This window comes from Moschus berezovskii, chromosome 10 (genome assembly GCF_049115385.1).
Source record: "Moschus berezovskii isolate FMDL1 chromosome 10, NW_MosBer_1.0, whole genome shotgun sequence".
Lineage (NCBI taxonomy): Eukaryota > Metazoa > Chordata > Mammalia > Artiodactyla > Moschidae > Moschus > Moschus berezovskii.
In genome coordinates, this window is record NC_142469.1 from 109,356,060 (window position 1) to 109,377,263 (window position 21,204).

A 21,204-nucleotide genomic window follows, 5' to 3' on the forward strand; every position below is an offset into this window, starting at 1 on the left:
CAGGCTACTTTCTTCTTCGGTTTATCTTATTTTTACTGCTGTTTGTACTGTGCTTATTTGCTAACTAGTGTCTGACTCCTTGCAACCCCATGGACTGTAGCCCGTCAGGCCCCTCTGTCTATGGGGATTCTCTAGGCAAGAACACTGCAGTGGGTTGCCATGCCCTCCTCCAAGGGAATCCTCCCAACCCAGGGATCGAACCCAGGTCTCCTGCATAGCAGGCAGATTCTTTACCTTCTGAGCCACCAGGGAAGCTGCTAAAGCCTTAATAATATGCATTCCCTTCATTTGGTATGCTTTTATTTGTTGAAGTAAAATTTAATGGGAGTTTGCATTTAAAAATGTTTTCCAACAATTAAAAAAAAAAGCCAAAGAGACCGATGGAATAAGAGAAAATATCTGCAAATGATATGACAGGCAAGGGCTGACTCTTCAAAATATACAAACAGCTCATCCCACTCAAACAAAAAACCAAACAACTCAATTAAAAAATGGGCAGAAGACCTTAACGGACCATGAAAAGATGCTCAACATCACTAATTATTCAGTTCAGTTCAGTTCAGTCGCTCAGTCGTGTCTGACTCTTTGCGACCCCATGAATCGCAGCACGCCAGGCCTCCCTGTCCATCACCAACTCCTGGAGTTCACTCAAACTCATGTCCATCGAGTCGGTGATGCCATTGAGCCATCTCATCCTCTGTTGTCCCCTTCTCCTCCTGCCTTTAATCCTTCCCAGTATTAGAATCTTTTCAAGTGAATCAGTTCTTCACATCAGGTAGCCAAAGTATTGGAATTTCAGTTTAGCATCAGTCCTTCCAATGAACACCCAGGACTGATCTCCTTTAGAATGGACAGGTTGGATCTCCTTGCAGTCCAAGGGGCTCTCAAGAGTCTTCTCCAAAAGCATCAATTCTTCAGTGCTCAGCTTTCTTTATAATCCAACTCTCACATCTATACATGACCATGGGAAAAACCATAGCCTTGACTATTATTAGATAAATGCAAATTAAAACTACAATGAGATACCACCTCACACCAACCAGAATGGCCATCACTAAAAAGTCTACAAATAACAAGTGCTGGAGAGGGTGTGGAGAAAAGGGCACCGTCCTACACTGCTGATGGGAATGAAAGTTGGTTCAGCCACTGGGGAAAACAGTATGGAGGGTCCTCAGAAAGCTCGAGTTACCATGTGATCCAGCAATCCCACCCCTGGGGATATGCCCGAGAGAACTATAATTCAAAAAGATGCACGCACCCCTATGTTCACAGCAGCACAGTTCACAACAGCCAAGACACGGAAACAACCTAAATGCCCATCGACAGATGAATGAATATAAAACAGGCAGTACATACATGCAACGGACTACTCCTCAGACATAAAAAGAATGAAATGATGCCATTTGCAGCAACAGGGATGCAACTAGAGATGTCAGACCAAGAGAAGAAAGAGAAAGACAGACCACGTGACACCACTCACACGCGACACCAGGGCTCCTTGCTCGGTCGCTCAGTCGTGTCTGGCTCTTTGGCGACCCCATGGACTGCAGCCTGCCAGGCTCCTCTGTCCATGCGGATTCTCCAGGGAAGAATACTAGAAGGGGTTGCCATGCCCGCCTCCAGGGGAATCTTTCCCACTCAAGGATCGAACCTGCATCTCCGGTGTCTCCTGCACTGCAGGCGGGTACTTTACTGCTAAGCCACTGGGGAAGACCAGGGAAGTATATCCAGGGATACTTCAATAAAAAATAACAAACAAAAATATGTTTTCCAGAAAAATCATACATGTTCCATATCTCAGCATATATCATACAATTACATATAACATATAAAAGCTTATATATTTATATCCATAAGTATTATATATAGATGCAACATATAAATACCCATTTTCTAGCAGAACATGGTCTGAGACACAGAGAATAACAGTTAATGTACCGTTTGCCTTCTTAGGTCTCTTGTCAGTGATCTTTTCCTGACACTTGGTATTTTCTGGAGCCTGTGGAAGCTGCTGCAGGAATCAGGTTCATTATATCTAGTTCATCAGGGAACCTGGTTTCCATAAGGTCTCCTACATCTTTCGCTTTTGTTGTATCAATGACAGTCGGATGATGGACTCCTGCAGAAGCTGCTCAGAAGCTCAAGACCTCAATTTTAGAAATGAGGCACTCTCCTCATCCAGCTCCACCATTCGGGACTGTGGTCACAAGAATAGGGAAAAGCTGACGGAAAGCTTCCCATACCTCCAGGCTGAGGACCCTGCCTCGTGAAGACCCCTTGTTCGAGCGCTGGTCTGGGGTAGCTGGCCGGCAGCTGCGGATGCTGTGTGTTGGCGGCCCATGGCGTGCCACACTCAGCAGTCGGGGTGAGGGTCCGACACCCTCTGCACACAGAGCTCTGTGCTGCCTCAGTGCTGGGAGAAGGGGCCTGGTCACCAGGGGTGACCATGTGGCATCACTCTACAGCACATCATGCGGGGGAGAGATCTCCATGCAGTAAACCCTCCATCTACAACTACACACAGAACAGATACAGACACACAGACACTCACACACAGACACAATCTGACATACACTCAGACACAGACAGACACACAGACACCCACCCACACACACAGACGCAATTGAACATACACTCAGACACAGACACACACAGACAGACACCCCCCACACACAATCTGACATACACTCAGACACAGACACACACACACAGATGCAATCGAACATACACTCAGACACAGGCAGACACACACACTCACACACACATAATCTGACATACATACACACACAGACACACAGACACTCACACACACACACAGACGCAATCGAACATACACTCACAGACATACACACAGACACGCACACACACACAGACACAATCTAACATACACTCAGACGCAGACACACACACACACACAGATACAATCTGACATACACTCAGACACAGGCAGACACACACAGACACTCACACACACACAATCTGACATACATACACTCAGACACAGATAGACACACACAGACACTGACACACACAGACGCAATCGAACATACACTCAGACACAGGCAGACACACAGACACGCACACACACAGACACAATCTAACACACTCAGGCACAGACACACACAGACACAATCTAACATACACTCAGACACAGGCAGACACACACACTCACACACACATAATCTGACATACATACACTCAGACACAGACACACACAGACACACACAAACACACACAGACGCAATCGAACATACACTCACAGACATACACACAGACATGCACACACACACAGACACAATCTAACATACACCCAGACGCAGACACACACACACACAGATACAATCTGACATACACTCAGACACAGGCATACACACACAGACACTCATACACACACAATTTGACATACATACACTCAGATACAGATAGACACACACAGACACACAGACACTGACACACACACACAGACGCAATCGAACATACACTCAGACATAGGCAGACACACACAGACACGCACACACACACACAGACGCAATCGAACATACACTCAGACACAGACACACAGACACGCACACACACACAGACACAATCTAACATACACTCAGACACAGACACACACAGACACTCACACACATAATCTGACATACATACACTCAGACAGATAGACACACACAGACACACAGACACCCCCCCCACACACAGACACAATCGAACATACACCCAGACACAGAGACACTCACATACACACACAGACACAATCTGACATACACTCAGACACAGGAAGACACACAGACACTCACACACACACAGACACAATCTGACATACACTCAGACATAGGAAGACACACAGACACACACACACAGACACAATCTAACATACACTCAGACACAGACACACACAGACACTCACACACACATAATCTAACATACATACACTCAGACACAGATAGACACACACACATAGACACCCCCCCCACACACAGACACAATCTAACATACACTCAGACACAGATACACACAGACACTCAGACACACACAGACACAATCTAACATACACTCAGACACAGACACACACAGACACTCACACACACATAATCTGACATACATACACTCAGACACAGATAAACACACACAGACACATAGACACCCCCCCCACACACACAGACACAATCGAACATACACCCAGACACAGATACACACAGACACTCACAGACACACACAGACACAATCGAACATACACTCAGACACAGACACACACAGACACTCACAGACACATAATCTGACATACATACACTCAGACACAGATAGACACACACAAACACACAGACACCCCCCCACACACACAGACACAATCGAACATACACCCAGACACAGACACACACACAGACACAATCTGACATACACACAGAGACAGGAAGACACACAGACACTCACACAGACACAATCTAACATATACTCAGACACACACAGACACAATCTAACACACACTCAGACACAGGCACACACAGACACAATCTGACATACACTGAGACACAGACACACAGACGGGCCATTTTCTTTACACTCAGTGTAAATATCCTATTTATCTGTTTTTGATAAACAGATCTGTTTTTTTCAGCATTATCTTTACAAAATGCTAGAGAACACACACTGCATAAGTCTTTCTGAGTTAGTAATATATCTGTAAGTATACATATTTTTAAATAAGTAAGATTAAATTCTCATTTTAAGGGCTTTTTATGGCTCTGCTTTCTTTGAAATCTACATAATCTAAAATTTAAATAAATATCAGGAACATTGGAATATAATGAAGAGAGTATAAAGAATATTTCTTTCAAGTATAAGTATATATTTCTCCATTTACTACCCTATTTTTATTTTTTGAGACCTAATCCTCTGGAATTTTTTCTCTTTTTTAAACTGAATTAACCACACTGACTTTCCTAGCCATGGGTTAGGCAAAGGAAGAGTTTGGTTATTTAACTTTTAGATTAGCAAACTAAATTAACTTTCACTTGCTTTAGGCTACTAAGGAAGGTGGTCTACCCTAGAAATTCTATTTGAACCTTTATTATACCCCTTTTCGTTTAAAGATGATCCTCTGAATTGATATATCCAAGAAAAAGCTTATAAGATGCTTAGTACAATTACAGGATGAAATATTTTCAGTTCAGTTCAGTCGCTCAGTCGTGTCCGATTCTTTGCGACCCCATGAATCATAGCATAGCACGCCAGGCCTCCCTGTCCATCACCAACTCCCAGAGTTCACTCAAACTCATGTCCATCGAGTTGGTGATGCCATCCATCCATCTCATTCTCTGTTGTCCCCATCTCCTCCCGCCCCCAATCCCTCCCAGCATCAGAGTCTTTTCAAGTGAGTCAACTCGTCCCATGAGGTGGCCAAAGTATTAGAGTTTCAGTTTTAGCATCAGTCCTTCCAATGAACACCCAGGATTGATCTCCTCTAGAATGGACTGGTTGGATCTCCTTGCAGTCCAAGGGACTCTCAAGAGTCTTCTCTAACATCACAGTTCAAAAGCATCAATTCTTCAGCGATCAGCTTTCCTCACAGTCCAACTCTCACATCCATACATGACCACGGGAAAAACCATAGCCTTGACTAGACGGACCTTGGTTGGCAAAGTAATGTCTCTGCTTTTTAATATGCTATCTAGGTTGGTCATAACTTTCCTTCCAAGGAAATAGTTTAAATTTGGTTAATTTACTGAAATACGAAATCTATTGGTGGCTAGAACCCATAGGTCACTAAATATAGTGGATATAGTTATATATAGTTAATATATTTGTATCATTTTTTTCTTTTGAGATGGATTAAGTTCCTGATCTTCTCCCTGGCATTTTCTATTTTCCAGAGCCTGTGAAAACTGGGGCAGGAATAAGTTCATCTCATTTGGTTGGTCTCAGAACATGGTTTTCATAATGTTTCAAAAAATATTTCTAAATGTTCAAAGCTTAACTAGAATTTTTAAATTATCATTATTTACTTGTCCTTATATATTTATAAGATATGACACTGAAAGGCTTTATGTAGATTTGTTTTACAGATATTTAGAATTATTGATAGGTCACTGTTGACTTAAACAGGAGTTCTTAATTTTCTTAAAATGTAGCTAAAAATAATACTTAAAAAGGAAACCAAAAGGTAAATATATAAATTGGAAAATTAATTTTAAATAAAAGACTCAGATTAAAAAATCTTTTCACCCTCAGCCAGTGCAGAGATGTTTACCTTCAGTCTGGTCTCTCATTCCATACCTCAGTTCTTATCTACACGGCAGGATTAATCACAAACCCCACACAACTTGATTTTCATATAGTGTGTCTTGAATAGCACTTATATATGATTTCCGAAATGTATCAGAACTCAGCAGTGCAATGAGAACAGAAGATGGATGGCATGCCTACTTATTAGTCTTATAATGTGGCATCAAAATTAACACATGGCTCAGCACATTTTCTTGGGCCTTGAACAATAACAACTAGTAGAAGAATTTGTTACCTTTAAATTTTCATGGCCTAAATAGATAGGGATCTTCATGATTTAAGAACTTCCCTGTAGCTCAAACAGTAAAGAATCTGCCTGCAATGCAGGAGACCTGGGTTCGATCCCTGGTTCGGGAGGATCCTCTGGAGAAGGAAATGGCAACCCACTCCAGTATTCTTGCCTGGAAAATCCCATGGACGGAGGAGCTATATGCTCATACACTCATAACACCAATGGGGATTTTTAATGAGTCAAAAAAATGATAATAATGACCTTTGACTTAGAGGCTTCTCTGCATCAAACTGTAGGCATTTCATGTATGCTTTATATTTTTATCACAAAAGCAACACTACAGGGAGCCCATTTTTATTTTCCAGCAATACTAAAATTTCCACATGTACTTATTTCAGACTCCAGCAACCTAACTGCCAGCTTCGCAAACTCATTTTTTTTTTTTTTCTCTAACAGCCAAGTGATCCTTGCTAACAGCATCGTCAGGAATAAAGCTCTTACTGTTTTCAGCTGACAATATAGCTGATGACCCACATGGCATGCGTGCAACCTAGCTGGACAGTTCTGAGCTGTATGGACACTGTGATGTTCCCCACAACAAACAAACAGAAAAACAAAATCTCAAAACAGAAAACGCCTTGAGTCTATAAAGAAGCACGGGAAGTAAAAGACATAAAGGAACAGAATGTCGGAACAGGGGTGTGCTGTTTACACACATGTGCTTTTCTGCAAGTCCCCACATTTTAATTTTGAGAAAGGAGGCCAGAGATCTATTGAAGAATTCATCCCCCCGTGGCACTGGTTCAACACCGCAGGCTTCTCTGCTGAAAAGCCTCCTTATGAAGCTGAGCCGTACCAGCGCTGCAGAGAAGAGCTGAAGACAAAACCCAGCAGGGACGGTGGAATTCTCATCTTTCCCAGAAAAGAAGAAATCCAATTGGTGGAGAGGAAAATCGTCTCCACGCTGCAAAAAACAAAGTAATGACACAGATAAAGAGGCTCTGTCAAGCGCAGCTCGCTGTTTTCATCACTCGGCTGGTACTTCAGAGATGAGGGCTTTTTGTTCCCATACATCACAGATGAGGCAGGAGGCTGGTTTTACCTGGCCAAGCGCAACACGGAGATCTGTCTGCTGACAGGTGTTCTGCGGCCAGGTTTTTTGTTTTCCTTTAAGGGGGAGGGAGGGCACGGGGTAGAGATTTTTTCATTAAAAACCCCTAATGAAATAAACATTCCTAAAATGGACAAAACTTGCTACTGAAATGAATGTGGGGTCTGCGCGGACACCGGGGGCCTGAGAGGCGCCCGCGGAGGGGACAGGCAGCATCTCCCCGCGGGGGCACCTCGGGGGACCCCCTCCCCCGTGGCTGGAAGCCTGTGCTGGGAGAGGACGGGCTTTCCGGTCCACACGGACCGGAACACCGCGGGACAAACACGGGTGAGGGGGCCCAGCCCCGGGCGGGGCGGACAGGCTCACCCCGGAGCTGGCCTGGTCGGGCGCTGCGGGGCCCGTGTGGTCAGCGCGCACAGGGGCTCCGCGCGTCCGGGCCCTGCGGCCGCGACAGCCCAGCGCGCCTGGCCGAACCCGGCCCGCCCGGAGGACCCGGCACCGTCCATCCGAACTCCACCCACTAGCCCGACCCGAGGCCGGCCGACCCAACACATCAGCATATGGACCCAGCCAGCCCGTCTGAACCCAGTACCGTCCGAGCCCGGCCCCCCGATCGGACCTGGCACTGTCCCTCCGAACCCCACCCACCCACACCCCGGTCGGACCTGCTACCGCCGGTCCAAACCCGGTACCGTCCGAGCCCGGTCCGCCCATCTGACGCGGGACCGTCGGCCCGAAGCCGGAACCAGCGAAGCCCGGCCCGCCGGGCCGAGCCCGGTACCCGCCTCCGCAGCCGGCACGGCCGGCGCCCCGCGCGACGTTCGCAGCCGGCCGCCCGCCGGGACCGGCCCCGCCCGGCGCGCGCGCGGCAGCAGCACCTCGCGGAGGCCGGCGGCGCGGGCGGGCGGGGCGGCCGGGCGGGGGCGCGCACGGCGGGCGGGGCGCGCGGGGCGGGCGCTCGGGGCGCACTCACACCGGCCGGCGGCGGGCGCGGGGCCGGCGGACGCGGCCGAGCAGCCGGCGGGGCCGGGAGCCGAGGCGGCAGGGCCGGGGCGCGGGGCGCGCGGGGGGCGCGGGCGGCGCGGGGCACGCGGGGCCGGGAGCGCGGGGCGCCGGTCGGCGGGGCCGAGGCGCACAGGCGGCGAGCCGGGCCCGCCGACCCCGGCGCGCGGCCCCTCGGCCGAGCCGACCCCGCGGCCGGAGGATGTCGGCGGGCGGCCGCGACGAGGAGCGGCGGAAGCTGGCCGACATCATCCAGCACTGGAACGCCAACCGACTGGACCTGTTCGAGATCAGCCAGCCCACCGAGGTGCGGGCCGCGGGCCGGGCGCGGCGCGCTCACCTGCGCGGGGCGCGGGCGGGGGGCGCGCGGGGACGCGGTTGGCGGGGCCCCGGCCCGGGGCACCTTTGTCCCCGGGGCGCGCGGGCGTGTGGCCGGCCGCGGGGTCGGCGCCGGGCTCGGCGGCCGGGCGCGCACGGCGAATGTCGGGGAAGTCGTTCCGACCGTGCGGCCCCGCTGATAACGCGGCCCGGAATTGAACTCCGCGGAGAGGCGGTGCCTCCCATTCGCTGCCGGCGCTCAGGTGGACGGGCGGGCGCCCTCCCCGCGCCGCCGTGCGCGCAGCCGCGGGCCCGAGGGGAGGGCAGGGCAGGGGAGGGGAGGGGAGGGGAGGGGCGGCAGGGGGAGGGGAGGGCGGGGGTCGAGGCGATCGGCTGGGGGGCTCTGGGGAGGGGCGGGGCGCGCACGATGGCTCCGGGCCTGGCTGGGGGTAGCCCGCCCTGGGCGTGCTCCTGGAAAAGGAGGAAATCTCGCTTGCCTTTGGCTTGGGACAATGGTAGTTGTTTGTGGCTGAGAGACTGAAAGAATTCCCAGCAGTTTTCTGTTTTTTGAATAGGTCTCCTCCCCGTGCTTTGGTTGGGGAGAGGTGTGGGAGGGCTCAGGGAGGGACCCTGAGAGCCCACCCTCCAGCCGCGGGAGAGACACCTTACCCGGGACTCGTGTCCTCTTAGGGAATGCTTTTAGTAAGCATCTATTTCTGATTTGTCCCAGTAGGTAATTACAAGTTAATACTGTTTACTGAAGTGCCGTCTTTGGGCCCCCAGTCCTGTTGGACGAATTTGAATATTCTCATGAAATTGAATCCCTTATCATTAAACCCCAGTTTATAGTATTGAGCAGACTTGACTTTTAGCGTCTCAGCGTCTTGATTTTGCCCATGATGGGGGTGAAGAGCCATTTCTTCCGTCTGCACTGGCAGAGCCATTCGTCTTAATCCGTAGTTGAATGCCAATATGAATTATTAGGTTCAGGTTGCCAGTTTGAACACTTATGGTAAGTTACTCCTGGTTCACAACTCATCTTCTCTAATGGTTTTACGAGTTAGGTGCTAGTGAACAAATTAATAATGCGTGGTTGTGTTCATTCGTCGGTTTATTAGCAGGTCTTTGAAAAGGGACTGCAGTCATTCAGCCTTCAGGATTATGTTGTCTTTCAGAATAATGACTTCATTTTTCTTTTTTCTGGTTTAAAAACTTTAGATGTAAAATATTTTGGTACATAGTTGTTTTTCTGTTTCAATGGACCTATTTATAATTATTTTTTTCAGAACTTTCCCAAGTCTGGTTGAGAAAAGGAATCTTTTTTCAGTTTAGTGATAGATAATTCAGTTTACTCTTTGGGATTCTGAATGCATTGGCATTTTTAAAAATCCTGAATCAGAAACACAGTTGATTTTATTAAATTCTGTTTTTAAACACTCGGCTGAGACTTCTGTCCTTTCTGAGATGCACTATCTGAGTAGTTTTTAAAGTAAAACTGGCCTGTCATTCAGAGAACTATGTTTTTTCTGGTTATTCTGCGGGTGAAAAGTTGCTGTGCAGATGTTGAAGCAAAGCAAAAGTTGAAGGACATTTCAGGCAAATGACTATATTTCATTTAGAAATGGCAACCCACTGCAGTGTTCTTGCCTGGAGAATCCCATGTAAAGAGGAGCCTAGTGGGCTACAGTCCACGGGGTTGTGAAAGTGTCAGGTATGACTTAACAACTAAACAACAAGCTCCCCACTTAAACCTGAACATTTCTAGAAATGATCCTCCAGGATTATATTAGAAAGTGTTTCTTGATGAAATAAATTGGCTTTTTAATATATCCGTGTTGTTTTCTTAGCTCTTACATTATCTAGTACCTAGTTTAAACTTTCATTTTTTGTTTTCTGGAGAACCTTTGCATACTGTTATGTTTATTTTGGTCTTTCGAAGTTTAAGCTTCACGTTTAGCATGTATTTTTCATTATCATGAAGGTAAACTAAAGTTAATAATTCCCTAAATCAATATTTTAAAGCCAGTGAATTCGAGTTGCTTTATCTAAACTTTTTTGTCTGAACTTTTTTTAATATCTGGGAAATGATGAATTTTCACTCTATTTGTCCATTACAAATAATTTTCCTTGTAAGAATGTAACATCATACTGGCCTTTATTATGGTCAATAAATGTCAAGCCACTTTACTTCAGAATTTGATTTGTAAAAATAAGATGTAAGCCATGTATTTATATATTTGGAGAACCTTTTTTATGTACTCATGAGTGTAGGTGTTGGTTTGTTTTCTTTTGACAGCTTTTTTGGAGGGGTTACAGTGATCAGTGAGTGGAGTGAAGTCGCTCAGTTGTGTCCGACTCTTGCGACCCCATAGACTGTAGCCCACCAGGCTCCTCCGTCCATGGGATTTTCCAGGCAAGAGTACTGGAGTGGGCTGTCATTTCCTTCTCCAGAGGATCTTCCCAACCCAGGGATCAAACCCTGGTCTCCCGCATTGTAGGCAGACGCTTTACTGTCTGAGCCACCAGGGAAGCCTCTGTTACCAAATTACGTAACTATTGACCGTCTGTGATTGGTGGTTTCAGGCAGCATTGCTAACTGCTGATCTGGGGTGTTTGTTTAGGGAGACGATAAGCTTCTGTTCCGTTCCGTTCAGTCGCTCAGTCGTGTCCGACTCTTTGCGACCCCGTGGACTGTAGCCTACCAGGCTTCTCTGTCCATGGGATTCTCCAGGCAAGAATACTGCAGTGGGTTACCATTTCCTTCTCCAGGGGATCTTCCCGACCCAGGGAACGAGCCCGAGTCTCCCGCATGGGAGGCAGACGCTTTAACCTCTGAGCCACCAGGGAAGCCTGACGATAAGCTTAGCTTTTTGAATTACTCTCACTTTTAAATAAAATTAGAATATGTTTTAACATCAGCTTCGTTAGGTTTGCTTCGTATTCACCTTTGTATGTAGAAGAAGCAGCAGATTATATTTTATCATTGTGTGCTTTTCATCCCCGATTATATTTAAAGTGAAAGTTGTTGATCTAAACTTAGAGTCAGTGCTTTATCACGAAGAAATTGATACTAAGCTGAATTAATACCTTGATTACCGTGGAGAGCTGTAGTGCATGACAATGGTTATAAGAACTTCTTAGTCCCGCCCTCCTTGTCTGATTTTTAATGTTAAGCCTTCACTTCTTTTAGGGGTTTCTGATTATTTATCATGGCAGAATTCTTGTTGCTAATCTCTGTACTTCCTCCGAAGAGGGCTTCTCTGGTTACTCAAAAGTCTGCATGTTGTTTTGGGTGTTCCGTTGTTTAACTTATCCTAATTTTGTCATTACAGCCATTGGTTTGGTCTGAATCCTTCTCTGATTGCACGAAGGCAGGAGCTTAGTGTTTTATTGTTTGAAATGTCAATTTTATGTCTGTCACATGGTACATGCTCAGTAAATACTTTGTGAAAAGAATGCTGAATATGGCTTCCTTTTTGTGCACCTTTATTCTTGACTAAACAGGGATATGAGCTTTTTAAAAGCGTAGTGAAACCATCTGTTAGACTGTTAAATATTTGTCGTTTCGTGTCTAATTCTTTTGCATAAACTTTACACCTGAATGCAAAACCCGTGCTCAGTAGTTGACCACTTTTGTGAGATACTTGTTTTGTGTATTACTTATTGAATTCATTGCCTTTTTTTGACATCGATGGGAAAAAGGTTAACCTGGAATTTTTGTGGACACCCCTCTATTCTTTATTGAAGGTAAATATGTTGTACTTTAATGCTCTTGATTAGTCTTGAGAAGTAAGGTGGTGCTTCATTCTACCAGACTACCCGGAGGTGCACGTAAAAAATAACTCGTAGTTTGTCAGCAGAGGTGGAGTAGGAAGTCTTCAGATGAGGTCGTAGTAATTGCATACTTTGGAGCTTAAACTGCGCTTCCCTGGTGACTCAGATGGTAAAGAATCCACCTGCAATGTGGGAGACCTGGGGTTGATCCCTGGGTCAGGAAGATCCTCTGGAGGAGGACATGGCAACCCACTGGACAGACAGAATCCCATGGACAGAGAAACCTGGCGGGCTACAGTCCAGGGGGTCGCCAAGAGTCGGACATGACTGAGCAAATAAGCACAGAGTTTAATGTATACTTTGGACTAATGCTTAGGTTGTAACTATGCTTTATCATGCAACTTAACTATATTTGAGGCTGTTTTGGAAACAGCAGTTGTATTATTAAACCTTGGTGCTTCGGAAGAGCTGGTGACTAGTGTGTAATGAGATTAATGATATAAGCCGTTGCCAGTGATGTGTTTTTAGTATTTATAAGCATCTCTATTCCTTTAAAAAAAATTTTTTTTTTTCTGTAGTAATTGGTTGTGGTTTGTGGGTGTGAGGTCAGGGCACCACTGTCTCCTTACGTTGAATTGAAGCTGCATCTCAACCAGCTTCACTTTGCTGTGTTCCTGCCAACAAAGCAGTGATTTTGCTTTATGCGGTTTATTGACATTTATTGTAAATGTTGTAAATACAGGCATTTCTAGAATTGTCAGATTTTGATTGTGGTTAATAGTAGAATACAGAGCTCCAATACTTTGGCCACCTCGTGCGAAGAGCCGATTCACTGGAAAAGACCCTGATGCTGGGAAAGATTTGCAGGAGAAAGAGGGGGTGACAGAGGATGAGATGGTGGGATGGCATCACCAGCTCAGTGGCCGTGAGTTTAAGCAAATTCTGGGAGATGGTGAAGGACAGGGAAGCCTGGCATGCTGCAGCCTATGGAGTTGCAAAGAGACACCATTTAACAACCGAACAACAGCAATAGTTGAATAGCAGAAGTGGTTCTTTCATATTCGTGAAAAAATTTGATTCACAGAAAACCAGGATATGATACCAAGTTGGTGGGATGTTTAAGAGAAAAAGGTTTAGGGTTATGTCAGTAGGGATTTAATTGAGTAATTGTAGTATGTAAAGCATTACTATTAGTGGTTGGTTATTCTGGTGGCATAGATTAATTTGTTTATAAACAGTTTTGCCAGGCTTGAACTTGAGTGTAATGTCAGCAAACACTAGTAGACCATATAGCAGTTATTTTGGTAGAACCTTGCTCTCCTCTGTGAACCATCAAACAGACGCGAACAACATTTGTGGAACGTAAGACTGCCCTGACCCCTTCAGTGAAAGTGATTCTCAGCTCAGGCGGCGTCTGTTGGTTTCTGGTCAGTTTTTCTGTCGCTTTTAGTTTCCTGGCTGGCTGTGTCAGGTGTGCGCAGTTACGTGATGGCGCCTGGGAGGGTGGTGGAAACGTGCGCGGCCTGTAGTTTCGTTAGAGCCTAAGCAGTGTGCCCGCAGCCCCACACGCTGGGGGAGGACACGTCCCCGTTGAGCCTGTCTGCTCCCGACGGCGGTGCGGACAGCGGGACCCGGGCTTCCTCAGGCGCTCGGGTCTCCCCGCTCCCTGGAACTCCCCAGGCCACCCCACCCCACCCCGAGAGCCGCGTGGAGGGCCTGGCCCACGACACACTGCTCGTGCTCGCTGTGGTCTGGTTACAAGCAGTCTGGGAGTCACGGCTTGATAGTTCTCTGTTGCTGCGTTTCACACATGTTCTGTTAAAGGAAAGTCAGGCTCCAGCTCTCCACTAGTTTAAACCATTTGTTCCTTTAAAGAACATACTTTCTCTGTTCCCTCCTTGGCTAATAGTGGTACTTTCTATGGTGACTTACTATTCTTTTTATTTTCTGAGCTCGCAGGAGAGCCAGCACAATTTCTAACTTGTAATTTCTTTTTGTGCTGCTATTATCGGCTTTTGGTGTGGAGGCTGGAGGTTGCCCGTTTCCCCCGTTTGCTTTGAGTCTGGTCTCGTTCTACATGGTTGGTAGAGAAAATGGACTGGGAACAACAGTACAATCAAATACTTAAAAACCACTGTGTTCTTAAAAGCGCATTCCTCTCCCATATACACACTTAGTTCTGGACCTTGGGAAGATGTCTTGCAGAGACATTTTTAGGTAGCTGTTGATATTATTTTCTGAATAAATTTCTGAGTGCTACAGATTTACAGAAAAAAGCTTGTAAAAGGTACCATGGTTTTATATGAGTTTATAGTGTACCATTATTATACATGAGCTTCTTAATGAGTTCTTAGGTTATCTTACATTTTTCACTGTGGTGTATTTTTGTGTTGGCAAATACTTGGGGGGATTATTGGGGTGATTATGTCTAAAAGACATGGGTAATAAAAGTAAGAGTCAGTTTTATGAGGATTTCTAGTTTGAGCCTAAGTGTTTCCGTTTCTGGTACTAATTGTGCTTTGGGAGATTGTTTTAAATCTTTTCCATATTGTTAGGTTAACATCTGTCTGTCTGTTTGGCACTTTGAATGGATGTTGTACCCACGTGCGGTTTTGTGCCATCAAGCATTGACCACTTGGAAAATACTGGTTCTCTGAGTTATGTAGATTTTTTCCACCTGTTGATACATTTCTTTAAGCTATATAAAAATAGCCCATTTGTTAATGTCAGCATTGACTAGAAAAATCTTAAGTGTTGGGAAGCTTCCCTCGTAGCTCAGTTGGTAAAGAATCTGCCTGCGATGCAGGAAACCCGGGTTTGAGCCCTGGGTGGGGAAGATCCCCTGGAAAGAAAACGGCACCCCCCTCCAGTGTTCTTGCCTGGAGAATCTCACGGACAGAGGAGCCTGGTGGGCTGCAGTCAGTAGGGTCGCAAGAGTCGGACACAACTGAGTGACTAAACCCACACCGCCAGGCGCAGTGGGGGAGACCTGTTTTCAGACCACCGAGTCCCTGTCAAAGCCGCCGTGGACCGAACGAGCCAGTTTTCTCACAGAAAACCACGGTTCTTTGGAACAACTGTCTCCTGTTCCATGAGATTCAGTCTTGAGCGAGACGGGCCCTCTTTAGGCGTGACTGCCGCAGCGATGAGCGCCCGACTTGTTTGCACCGTGTGCCCCTGGGTTGCTCCTGCCGCCCGCGCGTGCCGACCGCCCTGCGAGGCTCCAGCGCCTACGGGCCCAGGAGAGCGTCTGACCTCACCGCCGACCTGAGAGGGGCCAGGGCCGCCTGCGTTAGTGTGAGCTGCTGCCTGGAACACTTGGTGATTGCTGTTAAGAGTTTTGGCTTCAGCTCACTTTTGAAACATAGTCTAAGGCAGATATTAAAGTCTATATTCATGGTGTTTTCCAGCTGGGGCTATGCAGTTAACAGTTACGTATCATTTAAAGTCGAATGTAATACTCCTTATGATATAAAGATAGGTTGTAACATATATTCACTTATTTTGCATATATTTGCTTATTTTTATTTGTTGTTGATCAGTCGCTCAGTCGTGTCCGACTGTGTGTGACCCCATGGACTGCAGCACACCAGGCCTCCCTGTCCTTCATCATCTCCCAAAGCCCACTCAAACTCATGTCCATTGAGACGGTGAGGCCATCCAGCCATCTCATCCTCTGTCGTCCCCTTCTCCTCCTACCGTCAGTCTTTCCCAGCATCAGGGTCTCTTCCAGTGAGTTAATTCCTAGCATGAGGTGGCCAGATTGTTGGAGTTTCAGCTTCACCATCAGTCCTTCCAATGAACACCCAGGACTGATCTCCTTTAGGATGGACTGGTTGATCTCCTCGCAGTCCAAGGGACTCTCAGGAGCCTTCTCCAGCACCACAGTTCAAAAGCATCAGTTCTTCGCTGTCAGCCTTCTTTATGGTCCATCTCTCACATCCATACATGACTATTGGAAAAACACAAAATTTGAATTTGTAAGATGCAAGCATGTACGTTTTTGCTGTTGAGAGACACTGGCTACAAGCCAGCTGAAGGGTGCCTGAGGTCTCATTGCTCTGATGCACTCAGGCTGTGGCCTGGTCCACTTCCTCCTGGTCAGTGTCTGGTTCTGAGCATTGGCGTCTAATACTCCGGGCAGCCTGGTTGGTAGCTGTGTTGCTGATGTGGGCTCTGTCTGCTGGCACTTGTCTGTGCTTCCAGGCCGCCCGTTCCAAGCTGGAGCTCTGCACGACGGCAGTGCCTGACCCTGGGAAGGCTCTCTCCTGCTGTGTTTGGCTGTGCTCCCCCTTAGCGTTACTGTCTCTCCTGACAGGCAGACCGCAGAGATTAATGTTTATATGCTGAGATCTGCTGTGCACGACTGGGATTTTAATACTTATAAATAGTATGTGAGCATACTGCTTTTAGAATGCATACGGCAAAAGTAAAGTATGAGAATACTGAATTTATGTTAAAGGTTACCAACACTTGAGATGGATTTGTCTGCTCAGTGGCGACTTTTTGCAGCAGGTAAGTTGTGCTGGTCTTTGATGGTGAGGCGTGAGTTCATCTGAAGCTTTGGTGACCATTTTCTTTTTATAGGTAGTTTTACTAAATTATTTTGATGGAGCACTGTTTTTAACCACATAATGAGACATATTTATTAATAGACATGTTGTTTTAATTTGCCAGAGTAATACAGTACAGATCCGAAACCGGTTGCTGAATAAGTGAATCTGTGAACGGCCCCTTTGTAGAGGAGCTGGGCTTGTCTTACTCAGGAGGGTCCTGCCCAGAGCACCTGGACAGTGGCTTCACCGTGGTTCATGTTGAAGACCTCGAGTATTTTGAAATGGGTTTTTAATTCTGTTTTGGCAAAGGTGGCCTTGTAGACTTCATAGAATAATTCATGTGTTTTTATGCCAAACTTGTTGATTTCAGTTTTTAAAAATAATTTTTTATAACCTTCATTAAATTGGTACTTTGGAAATGTCAAGAACAGTAAAATTAAGACCAGTAAATCTGGAAAAGCACTAAAAAATTTTGTGGTGTTGTTTTATGGTTTGTTTTTGAAGTATATTCTTGAAAATATTATTAGATGTGAAGGAGTAAAGGCATTTGCTTTCTTTGTATTATGAAAATTGTATGTTTCTTTTGAATATTTGGGAAACGTTTGAAGTATACATACTTGGTTATTAATTACTTGCATTTTTAACCCAGTACTGGATCATTTGTTATTGATCATGTTATTACGTTTACAGTTTTTGTCAGGAATCCAGTTTTTGAAAGCTTTGTAGGTTATTCTGATGATAGCTGTGACAGTTAACATTCTGTGGGTGTGCAGTGTCTGTACACTTGACGTTAGCGTGAGTGCGTTGCCTGTATTATCTCCCTTAGTTTTCAGAGCAGTCCTGTAGGTGGGCAGACAGCTGGTAAGCTGGGGACAGTGATCTGCCCAGGTCGCGTGGTTCTGGAGCAGAGCCTTCCTGTAACTCAGCACTGTGGACTCTGAAGGTGTAGGATCGCTGCAACCAAAACAGTGTCTGCAGGTTTTATAGAAAAATAGTTTATAAGTAGAAGGTGTTAGAGCATAATTTTAAGGAATAACCAGAGGCATGACACCATGAAACGTTACGTGTATGTGTATATATATCTTCTGTTAGGTAGGTACAAAAGTAATTGTGATTTTGGACTGAATTTTAAATGTTTATAACTAGGCGCAAATGCATCTTTATTTACCAAAATAGGAACCATTACAATCAACACATTTTTGCCAGTGAGAAATAAGTTTGTTTACTCCTGTAGCATAAAAATCCATGCTTCAGCATTTGACGAACTCTTGGAAAGCATTTTCTGCCTCCTGCTGGTTGTGGAAGCATTCTCCCTGCAGAGCTTTGTTGAGATGCTTGAAGCGGCAGTCGGTTGGTGAGAGGTCAGATGAGCACGGCAGGTGGGGCAGAACACGGGCCCAGTTTGTTCAACTGTGGGGGTGTTGCTTGTGCAGCACGCGGTTGGGCATCGCCACACGTGGAGGGGAGCTGGGCCCTTCCTGTTGGCCAGTGCCGGCGGCAGGCATTGGCAGCTTTCGCGGCATCTCATTGTATGCTGAGCATACTTCTCAGATGTAGTGGTTTTGCCAGCGTTCAGACAGGAAGCAGACCCCCAAACAGGGACCATGACTTTTTTGGTACAAGTTTGGCTTTAGGAAGTGCTTTGGAGCTTCTTCTCAGTCCAGCCACTGAGCTGGTCATCGCGTTTTATAAAATCCACTTTTCGTCACATGTCACAATGCAATCAAGAACCGGTTCATTGTTGCACAGAATAAGAGAAGACAACACTTTAAAATGACAGGTTTTCAGAACTGAAAGAGACATGTGTATCCCAGTGTTCATCGCAGCACTGTTTACAATAGCCAGGACATGGGAGCAACCTAGATGTCCATCTGCAGACGAATGGATAAGAAAGCATATACACAATGGAGTATTTCTCAGCCATTAAAAAGAAAGCATTTGAATCAGTTCTAATGAGGTGGATGAAACTGGAGCCTATTATACAGAGTGAAGTAAGCCAGAAAGGAAAACATCAATACAGTATACTAACGCATATATATGGAATTTAGGAAGATGGTAATGATGATCCTATATGCGAGAAAGCAAAAGAGACACAGGTTTATAGAACAGTCTTTGGGACTCTGTGAGAGAGGGCGAGGGTGGGATGATTTGGGAGAATGGCATTGAAACATGTATATTATCATATGTGAAACGAATCTCCAGTCCAGGTTCAATGCATGATACAGGATGCTCGGGGCTGGTGCACTGGGATGAACCAGAGGGATGGGATGGGGAGGGGGGTTCAAGATGGGGAACACATGTACACCCGGGGCAGATTCGTGTGAATGTATGGCAAAACCAATACAATATTGTAAAGTAATTAGCATCCAGTTAGAATAAATAAAAATAGATAAATGATAGGTTTTTTTGGTCAGCTCCTGAGGCACCCAGTTATCAGGCTTTTTCACTTTTCCCATTTGCCTCAAATGCTGAATGACTGCGGAGTGGTCGACATTGAATTCTTCAGCAACTTCCCATGTAGTTGTAAGAGGATCGGCTTTGATGGTTGTTGTCAGCTTCTGATGGCCAGCCACTATGCCCCTCGTCTTCAGGGCCCTTGTCGCCTTTGCAAACCTTCTTGAACCCCCACTGCGCTGCATGTTCGTTAGCAGCTCCTGGCCTAAAGTGTTGATGCTGTGAGTCGTCTCCATTGCTTTACAACCCATTTTGAACTCAAAAAAATCGCTTGAATTTGATTTTTATCTAACATTATTTCTGTAGTCTAAAATAAATATAAAATAAACAACAGGTAATAAGTCGTTGGTAAAAAGAACATAAAGCAAGAAATGTGCGTTGAGATGATACATAACTTGATTGATGTATAACATTTAAGAATGTATTCCAGTGTCAGACAAAAGTTCAACAACGCAACTCCGCAGCTAACCTTTGCACCAACTTGAATATAAGCATGAGTATATAGATTGGAAGGCCTTGCTGTGTCTTGTCTTTAGATGGGTAAGTGTGCTGTGTGGTCAGCGTGGAGTGGCCGCCCTTCTTTCCTCGCTGTCTGCAGACATGGACAGCTTGTGTCTTGCATGGTCACCAGCAGCTGGGGTGTGAAACGTGTCTGAGATGGAGCGATCTCCTGTCCCCAGGGAGGCACAGGTGTCCTGTGCTCCCGGAAGTTGGGGTCCTGGCACGTGGAGACCCTGCTCCGGCTGCAGGGCGCGGCCTGGGTCCGGTATCTGCTCACCTGGCCCCTTTCCTCCTGAAGGCCTCCCGCCCTGGGTCCGGGTGTGGCCCTGGCCCTTCCCTGGTCTGAGCCTGAAATGGAGTGACAGGTGAAACCTGTTTGCCCCGCCTACTCTGCCTTCCTGGGGCTGTTTACATACTAACTAGCAGTTTCCCCCAGGTGACACTGCGGTTTCAGCAGAGTCCTGCAGAGCTGTTCCCTGGTTGTTGCTGGCGATTCTAACCAACATCTCCCGAGTAAATAGTTGCCCTTTCCAACCTGGGAGGGAGGATTTCAGAACAAACGGCCTTTCAGGGGGCCTCCCGGATCATGCTCTCCTTCTCTGTTCAGGAGCCTGTTTCCTCCTCTTGAAGGAGATGGTAAAGTGTGGAGGAGCTTCCTCGGTGGGAGCTGAGTGTGCTTTTCTTTGACGAGTTAGGGACTGAATACTTGACTTGGGGAGCTGCACGTCCACTGCGCGGGTTTGTGAGGACAGCGGCCTCCGCGTGCTCCCTGAGCTGGCTTCCCAGGGTGGCTGGACGCAGGGAACTTCAGGTTGTCACCCACCCTGCTGTCCGTGATTGTACCACTTTGAGGTTGCATTTGCCTCTAGAGTCTTGGGGTTCATATTCCAGTGCAAAATGTAATTTAACGTTAAGGTTATTGGTGTTTTTTCACCAAGTGGTTCCTGAACTACCTAATACTGCATGTTTGTGGT

At 46.4% G+C, this 21,204-nt stretch overlaps 1 protein-coding gene and 1 long non-coding RNA gene across 22 annotated transcripts in view; one reads left to right on the top strand and one right to left on the bottom strand.

Annotated features, from left to right (window-relative positions):
* Positions 1 to 1,718: 1,718 nt before the first annotated feature.
* On the bottom strand, positions 1,719 to 8,489 carry LOC148776382 (uncharacterized). The gene is made up of 2 exons (XR_016038472.1): positions 8,291 to 8,489; positions 1,719 to 7,478 (listed from the first exon to the last, which is right to left on the bottom strand). It is a non-coding gene; the product is annotated as an uncharacterized LOC148776382 (long non-coding RNA).
* Positions 8,490 to 8,610: 121 nt separating this feature from the next.
* The window catches only part of AFDN (afadin, adherens junction formation factor), a 113,367-nt gene continuing 100,773 nt past the window's right edge, over positions 8,611 to 21,204 (top strand). For 9 of the 21 annotated variants that reach the window (XM_055433269.2, XM_055433280.2, XM_055433271.2 and 6 more), the window contains exon 1: positions 8,612 to 8,934. In XM_055433269.2, the coding sequence (XP_055289244.2) occupies positions 8,830 to 8,934 (105 nt within the window). In that variant the 5' untranslated portion in view covers positions 8,612 to 8,829. Of the gene's footprint in view, positions 8,935 to 21,204 lie in introns of all 21 variants that reach the window. The other 12 variants (XM_055433273.2, XM_055433279.2, XM_088840900.1 and 9 more) reach the window with 2 other exon arrangements.